The sequence below is a fragment of the Haliotis cracherodii genome, unplaced genomic scaffold (genome assembly GCF_022045235.1).
Source record: "Haliotis cracherodii isolate W230 unplaced genomic scaffold, xgHalCrac1.p SCAF_10, whole genome shotgun sequence".
Taxonomy (NCBI): domain Eukaryota; kingdom Metazoa; phylum Mollusca; class Gastropoda; order Lepetellida; family Haliotidae; genus Haliotis; species Haliotis cracherodii.
This window is the reverse complement of record NW_027266265.1, coordinates 43,982,232-43,999,087: the sequence shown is the minus strand read 5'-3', so window position 1 is coordinate 43,999,087 and position 16,856 is coordinate 43,982,232. Positions and strand designations below refer to the sequence as shown.

Below are 16,856 nucleotides of genomic sequence, written 5' to 3'. Positions count from 1 at the left end.
CTGCTGGAGAAGATGAGTACGGGCAAGTCTGCTGGACACGATGAGTACGAGCAAGTCTGCTGGAGAATATGGGATATCCCCGGAACTCTTCAACTACCATCGGAACCCTCTGCACCATACTTGAAGTTATTGCTTAATAAGATTTTAGACACGGGTGTGTATCCAGAATCTTGGAATATCATTATGATATTATGATCATTATGATTATTTCATTGCATAAATCTGGGTCAACATGTAAACCATGTAATTATAGAGGTATTTCACTACTTAATGTTATGGGGAAAATCTTCACGTCAGTCACTGAAAATCGTTGGAGAATATGGATGGAAGTAAATGATTTACTGTCCTAGCCTCAAGCAGGGTTCCGACGGAACTACTCTACTGTTGATAATTTGTTTGTTTTACAAGCTCTTTGTTCTGAATTTTTGTGCAAGACCAGAGGTCGCTTTTATTGTGTATTCGTTGACTTTTTAAATGCCTTTGACCTTGTTAATAGGAAAAAATGGATGTATTTACTTATTACTAAGGGATGATCAGTTAGCGCATGTATTAAGGTAAATAATGAACGAACGGAGTGCTTTACAACAGCCAATGATGTTCGACAAGGCTGTATTTTAAGTCCGTTGTTATTTATATTTTTCAGTTAATAAACTAGCTATAGAACTGTAAGAAATGTTATATTTGGGATAACACTTTCTCAGTAAAGTACAGATTCTCGTACTTTTTGAGTGTTGAGTCCCCTCTGGGATTCGAACCTACACTGCCAGAGAGAGACACCTAATCGCCAGCACACAAAGTCAGCGATCTAAAACACTCAGCCACCGAGGCTTCCACTATAATGAAAGTGTGTGTGTTTGTGTGGCTGCTTGTACTAGTCCGGACTGATGCCAATTTATAGTGCTAGCTCACTTAGATATCATACCGCAGTTTAACATGAATACCCCACTCAGAGACAGTATACTGACTCCGAGACGACCAGTCCTTGTTTTAACCCCTTAATGCCGAGCGCCAGACAGGGTAACAACAAGAACCATCTTTAAACGTCTTTTAGGTATGACGCGACCGGGGATCGAACCCCGGATCTTCCGCTCCCCGGGCGGACGGTCTACCACTAGACCACGGAGGCGGTCTCTGTGTGTTCAACCAACTGTATCAAATAATGTATGGAAACCCGCACAGGTCTCACGTATTAGTTGGTAGCCGTGCAAAATAAACGCTATAGATATATGATCGATAACCTTATTTTGATGCTTCACGTATAATTAAATCATGATTATATGTAAATTCCCTCTCGGTCATCAACTTGGAATATATTAATCCACGAGCCAGTACACCAGATGTTGTTGCATTTGATAGGAATGACCTGAATGCTGAACATGCTGGCATATTGGACTGAATATCACAGCTTCAATATTAAAATTTACTATTTTAATTCAGGTCATGAATTAACGGTTTAGTCATTCAGGAACACATTCTTATGAAGCATGGGGTATGGTTCAATGGAGTAGATTGTATATCGGTATATATTGAAAGGCTATTGTCTCTTTCACCTATTATTGTCCAAAAAAAATGTTCAGTGGCTGAAAAGCCGTCGATCAATTCCAATGGTTTGTGGGTAGATGTTATTGAACGGTTTCAGGGGAAAAAGGCGGTTATTGCACGACTTTGTCGTGCAGAATTCGATTACTCTTTCGCGAACACCTTGTATCATGGCTATTTGATAGAGATTCATTAACACATTTTCATGACTCACTCTGCTTTTAGCGGAGCTTTCCTATGAATGGTTTTGTTGCCTTTATTTCAGGTGAACACTTGCCTTTGCATGTGTTTGTGATGGGTGTCAACAGAGGGACAGAATACGCTCGGCTGGTGTCATGGCTATTTGATTAACAAACACATTTTTACATGGTCAGAATCGAACAATCCTAAAACCATGAAATAGCTGACATCTCCCGAAGCAAGGGAGTTAACTGACTATAAAAGTCCAGTTTCCACTCTTGCCGAACTGGGCTGGAATTTCCAGGCTTGATCATAGCGCCACCAGTCGCTATTACGAGTTATGTCCCTTCTATATTTCTCTTATTGGCCAATCAGATTCCATATTCTCATATCACTTGCATTTGCTTCAAACAAAACGACGGCGCCAAATCAAGACGATCTGCTCGATAGTCAAAATCTGTATTGTAATAAAACGTACCTTACCCCGCGAAGTACATCAAATCATGTGAGCACCTTGACAAAAAACATGAAATAATTTGCAAAATATCTGTCGACGCCAAGTTGGCGGTACACATGCTTTTCAAATCCTGCAGTCAACCGAAATGTGCACGTTGAAAGCCATGTTGTTTACGAACCGGATGTCTAGTTCGTCACGCGATTTTGATTGGACTATGCATAGACTCGTTAGTCCAGCCAAAATGTAACTCCATAATTGCAGCCGAGTTCGGCAAGGGTGGAAACTGGACTTTTACAGTCAGTTAACTCCCTTGTCTCAGGAAGATGATAGCCGAGGGCAGGTGGGGCCTAGGTAACAATTGTGTTGATGTGTTTGTTCGTTGTTCAACACCACATTCAGCCATATGACGGCGGTCTGTAAATAATCGAATCTGAACCAGAAAATCCAGTGATTGACATCATGAGCATCGATCTACACAATTAGAATACCATGAAATGCATCAAAAAAGTCAGCGAGCCTGGCCACCAAATCCAGTTAATCACCTCTTACGACATCGTAGGTGACCAATTGTAACACGGATCTTCACCTGTTCGTATAGGTGTGTGTTCTCGTCGCTATATGGCTGAAATAATGCTGAAATAACTCACCCACTGGTATAGATGTGTATACAAGTAGCACACGTAGACCACAGTCTCCCACTGATTGTTAGTTATGGTGAGTTAGTTGATTATGAGTTAGTTTCAACGTCCTTTTGACAGCGTGTCAGCTTGATGTGGGAAGAAAGCATGAGACGATGCACGTCTCAGACGTTTACTACATTGGTGAAACCCACGAGAACGGGAATGGTGCTGAAAAACCTAGAAACGTATTCAGGGCGATCCAGGAGTCGAACCTTATTGGGTTCTTATACGCCAAGCTCCTTCCCAGCGCGTGACACCTTCGTTACACTCTCGGTAACATCGCTGCCACCAGTGTGGGCGCGGCCATTACAAGAATCTTGAAATTTGCCCTCCAACCCCATATGTAGTAACGTTTATACTTTTGTTTATGTCTTTGGGAATGCCCTCATATTTCAATTTGAAAAGGTTTCGACCATGTTTTCCAGATGAATTTACTTTGTTGTTTTGATAATCAGATTGGTTCGAGATTGCAGACTAACAGAAAATCAACTAACTTCTCCCTTACTTTCTTACTATATCAATAACACGATAGTTTTAATGAAACAGAAATTCAAATTGACAAACGAAGAAAGTAATTTAGCACGGCGTCACGACAGTCGTCACTTGATTGTAAACATAACGGTCATTCGTTTTGCGAGTTCAACTCCAAGCATGGTTGTGGCCACCTATTCACGCTTATAAAGGGACGTAACTCCGCACGGCCAACTGCAGCATTTTAGACGACTGAGGGAACCGTGCATATGGTTGAACATGGCTGAATATACAATGTAGCTAAAGTAGTACCTACTGGGTAACTGCCTTCCGCTAATTGCCCTTGCCTATATACCGATAGCAAAGGATCAATAAAAAATCATAATGTCAATAGTTGACTCTAGTGCCACTCAATACCTTCCATTGATGTAATTAAATGAAAATATAGATATAACCCCTTGTCAGTACAATAACATATATTTTAATCAACAAATATTGATTAAGTTCCAATTAGTATTGCTAGGTGCGGCGTCGAACAATAAACAATCAAACAGACAAATAAACTAATCTAAATTTAAACCGCGTGGAATATAACATAGAGTAAGTGAGTATAGTTTTACGCCGCTTTTAGCAATATCACAGCAATATTACGGCAGGTGACACAAGAAATGGGTTCCTCACCACGTACCCATGTGAGGAAACGAACCCAAGCCTCAGGTGTGAGGAGCGAACGCTTTAACTACTAAGCTATCCCACCGCCTCTTTAACAAAGACATTTACATTGCTTGAATGCAACTTGATATTGTAAAGCTCTTGTAAAAACTAAGGTATGATTGTTTTACATATCCTGATATAATATGACCCCCCTTAAGTGCTTTTGTTGATAACGTCGTTTTTAGCAATAGTCCTTCAATATGACGGCGGTGGATAAATAATCAAATCAGGACAAGGCAATGCAGTGATCCGCGTGGGCGGGGAACGATGACGCGAAATCGACCACAGCAACCAATCACCGAGCCTGACGACCCAATTCTTTAAGTCTCAAGACAAGCACAGGTTGGCCAATTCTAACCCGGAATCCACACGAAGTAACACAATTTTAGGTTCACCAGTTATATTGGTGTTTACGTATTACACTGTTTCCACCTACTCTTTTTCCCCGTTTGCCATTCAATTGGTCTTGTTTTGATGGTTATCAGAGTACCGTGAGGACTCACTTCGAAATCTTCGAGCCTTCGAAATCCTCCTTAACTTGTCATTTCTACACGATATTGTAATAGGTTCGAATGTTCAGAGAGTATGAGGGGCGGTCGGGTAGCCTAGTGGTTAAAGCGTTCGCTTGTCACGCTGAAGACCTGGGTTCGATTCCCGACGTGGGTACAATGTGTCAAGCCCATTTCTGGTGTCCCCCGCCGTGATGTTGCTGGAATATCGCTAAAAGCGGCGTAAAACCATACTCACTCACTCACTCACTCAGAGAGTATGGTACTAGATGCATCTTGTTAATACAAGAAGAAACTGTACCCTTATGCTTTTTGTTTGTTTGTTTGTTTATTGTTTAACGCCGCACTCAGCAATATTCCAGATATATGACGGCGGTCTGTAATTATCGAGTCTGAACCAGACAATCCGGTGAGTGATATCATGAACATTGATCCACGCAATTGGGATCGATGACAAGCATCAACCCTAATGCTATAATGTGTTAACTGCTTTTCTTCGTAATTTTCACAAACGTTAATTTAAGGTAGGGTAACATTGGCGAAGAGGTAAAAGTGTTTGTTTGTCGCGCCAGGATTCCGGGTTTGATTCTATAGTTTCATGTAATATGCCCAAGTTTTGTCTCTCCCACTTGATAATATTCGTATGTCTTAGACTGCTTTGTGTAGATACGTTCGAGTTAGTTTGTCCTTCGCTATTGCATCTCTTGGCTTTTGAAGATCTACGATTGATAGTGGATCTAACAGTAATGTTTTGAGTGTTTGTGGTGTGTGAAAAGGGGCATATTTATAATATAGCTATTATAATATCTTTTTAATTTGTCTTACTAACTTCTAATTGGTGAACTCACCTCGTTTAACCCCTCCTAAGCAGTGGTTATGGCATGTAGTTGTTTGGAGAGAAAACCCCTGATATTGATTTTGAGTCATGCAATGACCATTCTCTTAGTCCTATATACACCGGTTTTAATAACGGAATTAATTGTCCAATCCTAATCGTGTATACTTTCAAGCCATTGGTTTATTAATCCCACCATAACCAATAATAATAAATCCTTTAAGTTGTTTGCCTAACAAAGAGGAAGGTTATCACACCTCTTACTCACCTCCCTTTCATGGATGACCTTGAACTCTAAGGTTGCCCATATCAAATACAAACTTCGGGCAGGATACAAATGTAGAAATTCGGGAATTCTGAGCCGAATGCTTGCAAAAAAGTTGAAGCCGCAAATATTTATGCTGTATCCGTTGATTGGACAAAACAAGAAATTCAGGGTATTGACGCTCTCACACGAAGAATGATGCCAGACAATAGATCCCGCATCCTCGCTCCTCCCTCAATCACTTATATTTACCCGTTATAATGGGGCGTGGTTTGATTAACGTGAAGGCTGTTCATAATAAATGTATTGTGCGGTTATCACACATTTATTTGTCTTATGGCCCTCTTTGTGAACATGTCAAGATTATTGATGAAAAGAAGTCATTCCACAGTTTTCTTAAACGAGGCTAGGATGTGGGACATAATCTCAATGCCAATGTTGATATTGGTTATGGTTCTGTATTGCTGGACGGTACAGAAAGGAATATTAACCAAGCGAAGTGCCACAGCAAATTGGCCCAGATTTAATTTTTCAAGGAGAGGCTATCTGAACGACCACTGCATTCGCTTGGTTGAAGTCGGTTTAAACACTACTAGTAGGCTTTCTGTTTGTTGCTCAGGAACAGTCACTTCCCGGTCGAAACTTTTAATGTGTGATTTTGTATCAAAATGTAAATATGAAATGTAGATTATACAATGAAAATTGATGTCTGGGCTGCGTGTAGAGGGGCAAGGGCCCTGAGCTGACGATGAGCCTACCCTAACCAGCCTGACTGTGCCAGGGTCATCCAAACCCTCGTTGTTGCATTTATGTATTTCAATCTGTATACGATAAAAGCGACATTTCCATAATCATAAGAAATCTCTCCCGAAAGAGACCCCATTGTACGCTTCCGACTATATCTGTTCATGAATCACTATAAAGTAGTGATACCACAAGGTGATCAGAGTGAGTGAGTGTGAGTGAGTTGGGTTTAACGCCGCTTTTAACAGCATCCAGTCATTTCATAGCGTGTCAGCTTAATGCGGGAGGAAAGCCCGAAGTGATGCAGGTCTCAGACGTTTACCACTTCGGTGAAACCCACGAGCACGGGAATGGTGCCGACAAACCTAGAAACATAATCGGGGCGAACCGGGATTCGAACCCACAATCATAGGTTTCTGGCGTGCCCAGGGGACGCAACTCTGCACAGCGAATCGCGGCGCACTTGATTTTACGCCGCTTTTAGCAATATTCCAGCAATATCACAGCGAGGGTCACCAGAAATGGGCTTCACACATTGTACCCATGTCGGGAATCGAACCCGGGTCTTAGGCGTGACGAGCGAACGCTTTAACAACTAGGCTACCCCACCGCCCCGTGTGTTTGTGTGGCTGCTTGTACTAGTCCGGACTGATGCCGATTTTATAGTGCTTGCACACTGAGATACCATGCCGCAGTTTAACATGAATACCCATTCAGACAGAGTATACCGACTCCGAACCGACCAGTCCTTGTTTTAGCCAGAGATGGTAACATCAAGTACTGTCTTTTTAAGGTCTTCTGGAATGACGAAGCCGGGGATCGAACTCCCGACCTTCCGCACTCCGGGCAGACGCTCTGTCCACTGCACCACGGAGGCGGGCCTTATTTACAGACATAAATGGAGCAAGTATAAGTTGCACCAACGGCTGTCACGTGAGAGCTATTCATTAGTGTGTGAATAAAGTACTGATATCCATTGATTGAGGAGGTCATCACAATGACTAACCACTGTCCACGCAATTCTGTCAGAGGACTCCTCGTTGCCCAAGAGCCACTGTCACAGCAGTGCTGAAACAGGTATTGTGATACATGACGATGTCTGCACCATTTCCACATGAGGTTTCAAGTAGCTCACCCAAGGGTTTAAATCAATGGAACTTGGGCGAATGTTAGGATATACTTGAATGCCTTCCTTTGTTTCCTGGAGGTGTAATTGCTCGATAAGAAGTAAGTATGACGAAGGGGAACAGCGTAGCCAGCTCGCATGCATGTCTGTTATATATAGACTGATGGATTGTACGAACAATCAAAACAGCATGGTACAGAACAATCGTTGATTGCATCTGCGACCAAAGCATCACTTTGGCTGAAAACTGATGATAATGCTTTGTTTAACGTTTTGTCTGCAATGTAAAACCCAATTCCGTCTCATGCCACACTGTACTTGATTCAAAGTGTGACTAATGTTGGAACTATGTATAACTGCAAGTAACTAAGACCCGTGAAGATCCGAGTTAGACTAGGTCTTCAGCAACCCAAGCTTGCCTTAAAAGGTGACAACGCTTGGAGACTAACGAGATCGGGTGGTCAGGCTCGCTGACTTGGTTGATGCATGTCATCGTAGCCCAATGGCGTGGACCGATGCTCATGATGTCTGATTGTCTGGTCCAGACTCGATTATTTACAGACCGCCGTCAAATAGCTGGAATATTGCTCAGTCCAGCGTTAAACAACAAACAAAGAAAACAAACAACAAGTAACTAAGTTAACATAGAGGGCATTTCTAATTTCTTGCCAAATACCGTGCTAAGCCCATCGAGAGAATTAGACAGGAGTGTACTTTTAAGCACGGTTCAGTCACATGCTTCAACCAAGTCAGCGAGCCTGACCACCCGATCCCGTTAGTTAAATTTTACGACAAGCATTGTCGCCTTTTAAGGCAAGCATGGGTTGCTGAAGATCTATTCTACCCCGGATCTTCACTGGTCTATTGTCTCAAGTAACTTCGTAAATTAAAATATATTATCAATTTTTATCATTTTAGAATGACATTATTGACATGAATGACCATATCATTACCATGTACCTTTGCTGCTAAGTATTGTAAAAATCTACCAAAAAGCAGAGTCATTTAACGATTCCGACAGTATCATGAGCTTGTGTTCATAAATCACAATCAAATAGTGAGATGATTTCAGGTGTTCGCAAAAATGTGAGCGTATCATGCCCCATTGGTGCCACCCGCCACAAACATATTGAAGTCTCCTGTTTAGCTGAACAAACACGTGAAAATATGGTAAAGTCAAAATAGGGAATTACATCGACATCGCTTCTGAAAGCTTTATTGAGAACTTGAAAGGTGTATTCTTAATCAAAAAACTTTTGAGCAAGAGTCGGATTACGTTCTTTCATTGAGTAAATATGAATATTAAGGCAATATAACGGCAGGGGACACCCGAAAGGGGCTTCACACATTGTACCCATGTGGGAAATGGAGCCGCGGTCTTCGGCATGACGAGCGAACGCTTTACCCACTAGGCTATCCCACCACCCCGACGCTCTTTGAAATCTTCGGAGAAGGAGTATCTCGATTGTACCCAAACCGTTGTGAAATGTAGACACCAAAGCCTGAGCTGCAGGAATATTGCAAGGATGAGTTCATTATTGGAAAGTTTAATAAAAGTAACAAAACCCTTTTCATATTCATAAGAAATATCTGCTGAAAGCAACGTCGATTGTACGTCTCCGATTACATAATGAGCAAATGATCACGAATCACTATGAAACACTCATCCCTATTGTCATAGTTTTGTGTAGAAGTTTTGGCACTCTGCACTTATGCATAGATCCAAATATCAGTTGCGACTGTCTTATTGGTCTCTTGTATTTTTAGTTCAGGTGGGAAGCCAGTGGGAAGAATTGGCTGTAACGACATCAGACATCAAATCATCGATTTACCTGAACCTTCAGTTAAACTTCTTGGCCAAATCCCCTTGTTATTGCCAATCCGAGCAGAAATTCCGAATCCCATGCATAAAGAAACAGATGACCCAGAAAGGGAGCACGATTGTTGCCCGTGGGGATGTCTACTTCTTGGATCAATGTCCTACCCCCTAATTTAACATAGCTGTTTTCAATGATTTTGTTTGTTTGTTTAACGCCGAGCTCAGCAATATTCCACCTCTATGACTGCGGTCTGTAAATAATAGTCGGGTGTATTCTACAGTATGACAATAGAGTCAGGTGTACTCCGATGGCCATATTTGTAAGTACTGATCTTGTAATATGTTTGACACAATGCATCTACTTGAATGGACAGAGTTAAAACGACATGAATGCCATATATGCGCAAATTCAGTCTTAATAAACATAGCTATATTTGGCAATTACAATATATTCGCATTACCTTCAGCACGATAACCATCTTCAAACAATTTAAACAACATACACGAAACTTTTTGATTTTCCTCACACGATGTGGGCCTACATACGTGCGTATACTTGGATATAAAGGGGTTGTGCCCAGTTCTCCGTATATCATACTGATGGACAGCTCTTTTACAAAAAAGGAAGACGAGCGGATCCAAGAGACTAATGGTGTATCTCAGACCACGGTGTCAGGTTTTCACCTCATTTTTCGCCATGATATTGGAGTACATTCCTGTCTCATTATCGAATCGCAAATCTATCATTCATTTTACGTCCGCTTACAACGGAACGTATCCCCCTGGTGATTTGGCCACGAAGGAATAATTGTCCTCAAGTACAGATCACTACTTGTAGAGAGATAATTGATGCCATAAACTGTACCCTGTTAACTGTGGTTCCTAACATATGTAAGCTCTTTATATAAAAAAGCAGCTGTATGGCATCAGTCAGGTGAGAGAGTAGATGTGGGAGAGCGAAACCGAATCTTACGGCGTGGTGAGTTAACGCTGAAACCACAACTACACTCTTCTACCCAGAGTTCCATGCGGCCGACAGCCAGCCAGCATAGTACCTCTACCACAGGCCAGCGCCATGTGACATATTGCATATGCTTTTCATCCTTTTCATGTTTGACAAGTCTACACATTTTGATAAACAAATATCAAAGAATAGTAACGGTTCATTAAGAAAGTATCCTGAAACGTAAAATTCTACTTGTTTTTGCGTAGTTATCCTTTGTTTACATTGAAGCCCAACGGAGAGCTAGCGATACGGTCACTTTGCTGTGTAAAAATATATTGTCATGCAACTCACTGTCGCAGTTGTAGTGGCATATCTATATAACCATGAAACGCAATATGTAAAGCGCCCCCAAATACTTGCATCAGTCCGTTCTATACTGATTTCTGAAAAAGTGCGTTTGTTTACAAACAAGAGAAAAGTCCGGTCACGTGATATGCAAAATTAGCCTGTGGCAGTGGTGTTATGCTAAGTCACCACTGCGCCGGGGTGTGGCACAACTCACCGACAAGAACTACTTTTTTTTCACTGAAATTACATCGTTTTATATTTTAATACTCAATTGAAACCTCAAAGCGTTTACAAGTTTATGGTAGGTATCAAATCAAATATAACACACCTCGGTTTCTGTAACAAGGATGCTGTAACTGGCGACTTATACAAGAAGATCAAAAATAAAAAAGCGACAAAAAACACTCCCATATTCCTTACTCTGCTAAAGGGAGAGTCCATTGTACGATTTCAAATATCTAGCCATGTGTTTTTGAACCACTATCAAATATCGATAATACCATTGAAAAAATATGTTTTAATCAATCTTACACAAGGCGACAAGGTTTCATAGAACTGACTTCGATAATCAATTGCAACAGATCGTGGATTACAAAAAATCATACAGCTCTAATTGATTTTTGGCCCCGTTAAACTTATGAGCTTAACACAAACTGGCATGTCTGATATATATGGATATTTATGTATAATTGTATAGATAAGTGTATGTATCTAAAAGCCTACTCGAAATATGTTATTAAATCAACAAACTGAGATTAATTTATGAACACATTATGTTATAGTCGGAATCGTACAACTGACTCAACTTATAGCAGAGATTTCGTTTGATGATGAAAGTATTTTGTCGCTTTTTTTTAAGCAGTACACCTTTTTCGACCCGTGAATATACGGGATCGGTGTTCAGCAACCCATGCTTGCCGTAAGAGGCGACGAACGGAATCGGGTGGTGAGGCTCGCTGACTTGGTTGATGCATGTCATCGTATCCCACTTGCGTGGATCGCAATCACCAATCACTGGATTTTCCGTCATACAGCTGGAATAAAGCTGAGTGCGGCGTTCAACAACAAACAAACAAGCAAACAGTACACTTTTCTTTGCTCTAAGGTTTGAGTCCATTGTTGTAAAGAGTCTTCTTGGTTGATCAGAAAAATCTGGATTCCAGTGTTGGATGTAAAACTTGAGTGAATTGAACAACTTCACATCATAATGGATGACCAAAGTAATCAACAGTTACTATATATAGCATAATCACACTTAATCCTTCGTATTACAAAACACAATCAATATATCAAGCCTGTGAAAAAGAGAAAAAAACCCAACAACTTCGACACAATGAATTAAAAAGCTATGATTGGGACCATTATACCACGTCGTGTAATACAATGTATCGACTCACCCATGTTCGAATTGTGAGTGTCACGAACTATAAACAGAAACATTTGCCGTGAAGTACCATCGTCTTAAACTTCAAAGAGAGACAATCACGTTTGAAGTAATAAGGGCTCTCTGTATATATACTTTAACCACATAATAATTAAAACGTGTACAGAGATAACTAAAAAAACGACCGTTTCTGTAGCACTTTGTCGGCAATAACGATCATTCTGCCTGGGCATAGGCAGCCCCAACACGTCTTCAGTCCGAAGTAGACAGCCAGAAAGGGGAGCAATTGGCGTTCAAGATAAGGTTGAATAACACCCAGCTCGGTCCCTTCAAATCAAAGGCAGATTGCGCCACTGATTAATGTTTGGGATCTCTGTGAATACTTCCGTCTTTTCTAAACTCTTGAACATGGTTGCCATGGAGCTTGCAGGAACAAGTACCAGCTTAGCGAACCGCCTTGTCACCATGCCTACGCATGCTTTGTCGGTATCTGGCTCTCACGACCACCTGATTATAAATATGGGCATACAATACAATATGTTTGCATTATCGTCCTATGCGGAAGCTGGCGTCAGTAATTAAATCCATGAAAACCAACCAAGTCAACTTGACCACTCTGCAACAAACATCTCTCGCTTGTTGCAATCCCCGACCTGCATACATTTGGTCATATTGAAATCCTAATCACCTGAGTAATGTTTGAGAAGAAGTCCATTTTCAGTGATTGGTTTACATGATTAGTTAATGGTCTACCTGATTCAAAACGTGGATTAGCTAGGCTTGTGTCTTTAGTTTGTAATCCAGTAGGTTTATCACCGGATTGTCAGACTTGTCAGTCTTGATAAAGCAATTAATCATTGGTTTTTATATTAGGATCCCTAGTTAGACCGATATCGTTGGTTTGACATGATGAGAATAATAATAACTCTTACGAAAGCCTCAATGCATGGTTGAGATAACACACGTCGGAGCAACAATTCTGCTTTCAGAAAAGATTTGTTATGATTTTGGTCACTTGTATTTACATGTGGTGAACACGTCGCTCGGGTTAAAAAAACCCATTGCCCTAGTGTTAATTTGTTATTTCATTTATCCCGGGGATTTTCAAATTGTTTCATTTTAGCAAAACCGCGAGCCTGGCCGTCCTTGGCCGCATAGTAGGTTGCTGAGACAGGATATAAGCGTGGTCAAACCGTAGGCACCATTGTAGCAGCTATAGTGTCATGGTGGGATTCGAACTATGCACCTTCTGATCTGAGGTAAGTCGTCTTGTCCAGATGACTAAAGACCAGTTGACATTGTCATGACTCCATCACCATGTCCTGTTTCAGCAACTCGGACCCCTATCATAGAATGAATGACTTATTTTGATCTTTCTCATAATTTAGTCTCTTTGGTTTTGTTACTGATCACATACATTCTTTATGTACGTGTTTTAAGACCGCGTTTTATTCGAGCACCAGGCAGGGTAACAACAAGTACCATCTTTTTAACGGCATTTGGTATGACGCGGTGCAGAAAGAACCACTGAGTTTCCGCTCTCAGTTCACAGACCACGGAGGCGGTATCATTGCGTTGACCACAATCATGTTAGACGAAAAGACACATGCAATTTGCACCATTGATTATACAGAGTCAGTTTTCAATCTCCCGGGGAAAGACCATTTAAAATTTGAAATGAAAGTAAATGCTATTCTGTCGTATGAAGTTACCTGTAGTTGTAATCACCCACTCTGGAAGGCAAATTCAATTTCCTATTTGCATGTATAACAACTTTAAACTGTTGAATTGAAAGTAGCTCTCGATGAATTTACATGCAATTTTAGCTATCGTATGATTTTTTTTTACAACTTTGAACTGTTGAATTGAAAGTAGCTCTCGATGAATTTAGCTTTCGTATGATTTTTTCCTATGGGAATAGAATAAATGTATATTTAAAACATTTTGATTGACATCATTAAAAAAATGTGGTAGTTGAATAAAAATGAACTAAAGCGACTGAATATGATTGCATAATATTGTACATATATTTAAATTGAAGTAAACCCATAAACGTTACACACTGATAATCAGTTAGAAAACCATGAATTTTAGATACCACGGAGATGGATTCCTATGCTAATTTCTTAACATAATTAACTCAGAAAGTTATCTGTGTTCTTGTTCCATGGTTGTATCCATTGCGATCAGACATGATCTACACACTGCAACCGAGTCCCATTTGATTGATACTGGACATTAGATAATCAATTTATTTTCAGGTTAATTCTGTCAACGGTTATATAGTCTAAAATCTTGAAGTGCTTATGATATTGGCTGGCATTTTTTTATGGTCATAAGAAAATAGAAGTGTACTGAGCTTGACTTACAACTGAACTAGCAGAAACATGTCGGACAACTGATCCATCTACAAGATGTCTCATCTGGCATACTGAAATAAGCCGACAGTACTCACTAGCTAGCTCGACAGTCCGGACATACGAATATGTTCTGGAAATAAATACCTTCCAGATACCGAGGTGAAAACGATGTACGACTTCTTTTGGAGATCCATGGTCGATCTTTTACAAAACGCTTAGAACTCTTAGACAGGCCACTAAGCAATCCATGCGAGAAGGGCCCTATAATTTACTGTTATCATCAGGCATAGAACCATATACCTATATCGCCCACAGATATATGCTTTGCAAAGGTAGAAGATTTCATGATGCAATTGTACAAAAAACGATGTACCTCTCGGCTTACCTGTATCCTGGAATTAGTGTGTCGTTTAGAGCTCCAGTCAGACCCATTGCGAGCATTCCTTTCCAGGTTTTTAGGTAAAGTACTTATGAATAATATCCTCCCAATCAGACAGTAGAGCACAGCGGCAATGATGAAAGGAATGACATAAAAAATGATAAGGTCTGTCATGTAATAGACAAGGTACGAGGCTCGTCGCAAGCGGAAGTCACATTTTTCAATTGTAAGTCCATTCAACTGTTTGATGGACTGCACATCTGTGAGCCCCAGCCAAGGACAACAGTACGTCAGGGTCATTAGCCAAAGGCAGCCTATGATCCGTTTAGCTCGGGACACCGTACAAATAGTTTGAGCCCTCATGGGGTGGCATATCGCAATATAACGCTCGATAGTGAACGCAGTGATGGACAACGACGAGGCATTTACTCCAACATACTGAAAAAATATCAAAATTGAACACAGAGCCCTTCCAAAGGGCCATTCGTTTACTTGAAAGAAAGGTTCCGGAATGGAAGGTAAAGTTGCCGAAAGCAGGACAATGCAATCGGCCACTGCGAGGCTCAGAAGGTAGCAATTTGTCGTGGTATGCATGCTCCGTGTACGCGCGATCACAATCACTACCAACGTATTGCCAACAAAGCCAACGATGAACACGATGGCACTTAATGTTGCTGCTATAATCCTAAAATCAGCGGAATAGTACATAGGAAGAGCAAGGGTCTTGCTTGAGTTGGCATCCAGAGACTCATTTTGGTCCATATCCGAGTAGTGGACCGAATAGTCGGTCGGGGTCTGGTTAATGGGAAAACTGTGATTAAAGGTCGCCTGGTAGGACCCTTGGACCCGTGCCTCCATCTCCATCACCATGTGCTGGGTAGCTCGTATACGTTACTGCTAGTCATCCTCTGGCGAGAACAGCGATGAGCTTCCCTGTAACTATCGAAGTGTCTGGAGTTGAATGAAGCTCTGATCTGCTGAACGCTCGCCCCCACACACCGGAGCGACTAGTGGCTGCGAAGCAAGCTGCGTCGCAATGAGAGCTCCAGCGAGACAGCGTTCCTTGAGAGGCCGATCGCATTGGACGAATCACAAAACATTGGAGGAAGTTATTTACTGGACGCCTGAAAATGCGAGGTATCAAACGTATTAATTTCATGATAACAAAATCTGGATGCGATCCAGTGTTACAAACGGGTTTACCAATTACTATATTAAAACAACTGCTTTTCTGAAGAGCTGGCTCTGGTAGTAATTGTAAAAATTAGTTACTTCTGATTGAATAGACAATAGAGACTAATTTCTTTAGTATGTTTTTTCATCATGGTGGGAGCTAATTGTATTGATATGTCTTTGTGATAATCAATTATGAATGTTAATTCTGTTGCACTTTACCTAACCACCTGTCTAAATCAGTTTCGAGCATCATCGACCGATGGAAGGGTTTATCGTTTTAGGAAATGCTTGATTTAACTATCGGTTTCTATTTTGTCGATAAAACGGTAAATACGAGACGGTTACGCATTGTCCCCTGTAATTACCTGGATGTCTATAAGCGTTGTACGACATCGTCTTAATGACAGGGTTAGTGGGTATATCGCGTGAGCTATTGTTATAATCCTTGTCGATGGTCTTGGGAAATATCAAGACTAATGCCTAGACGCACGGTGAAACCCCAATATATATATATTATATGTTTGCCGCTTTGAACAATATCATATCACCGCGTGTCAGTATATAATGTTAGCGGGAGGGAAGGGGAGGGTGTCTTCTACGGTGATTCAGAGTAGATTCCCAGAACATCTATGATGGTGGGTTCGAATCCCTGATTCGCCCGATGCTGGTGTGTTTAATGAGGTGCTGAACGTTTAAGATCAATACTTTTCTCCTCTCACATCAAGCTGACACACCATGATATAACTGAAATACTGTTCAAAGCGGCGTTAAACCGAACTCTCTCACCAATGTGGTGGAACGCCCGAAGTAGTGGTCTTAGAAGTTTACCATTTGCGGGAAGCCGACGAATATGGGTATGGTACTGACAACACAAGAATCATGATGAGTGCGAATCTGGAATACTCTGGCAAGCCTGTGAGAGTC

The 16,856-nt window shown here is 41.1% G+C and overlaps 1 protein-coding gene across 1 annotated transcript in view; it reads right to left on the bottom strand.

The window, feature by feature from the left end:
* Positions 1-15,626, bottom strand: part of LOC139453839 (thyrotropin-releasing hormone receptor-like) — an 85,098-nt gene extending 69,472 nt beyond the window's left edge. Inside the window, exon 1 of the mRNA XM_071235291.1 lies at positions 14,763-15,626. Within this exon, the coding sequence (XP_071091392.1) occupies positions 14,763-15,626 (864 nt within the window). The remainder of the gene's footprint in view (positions 1-14,762) is intronic.
* Between the last annotated feature and the right edge of the window lie 1,230 nt (positions 15,627-16,856).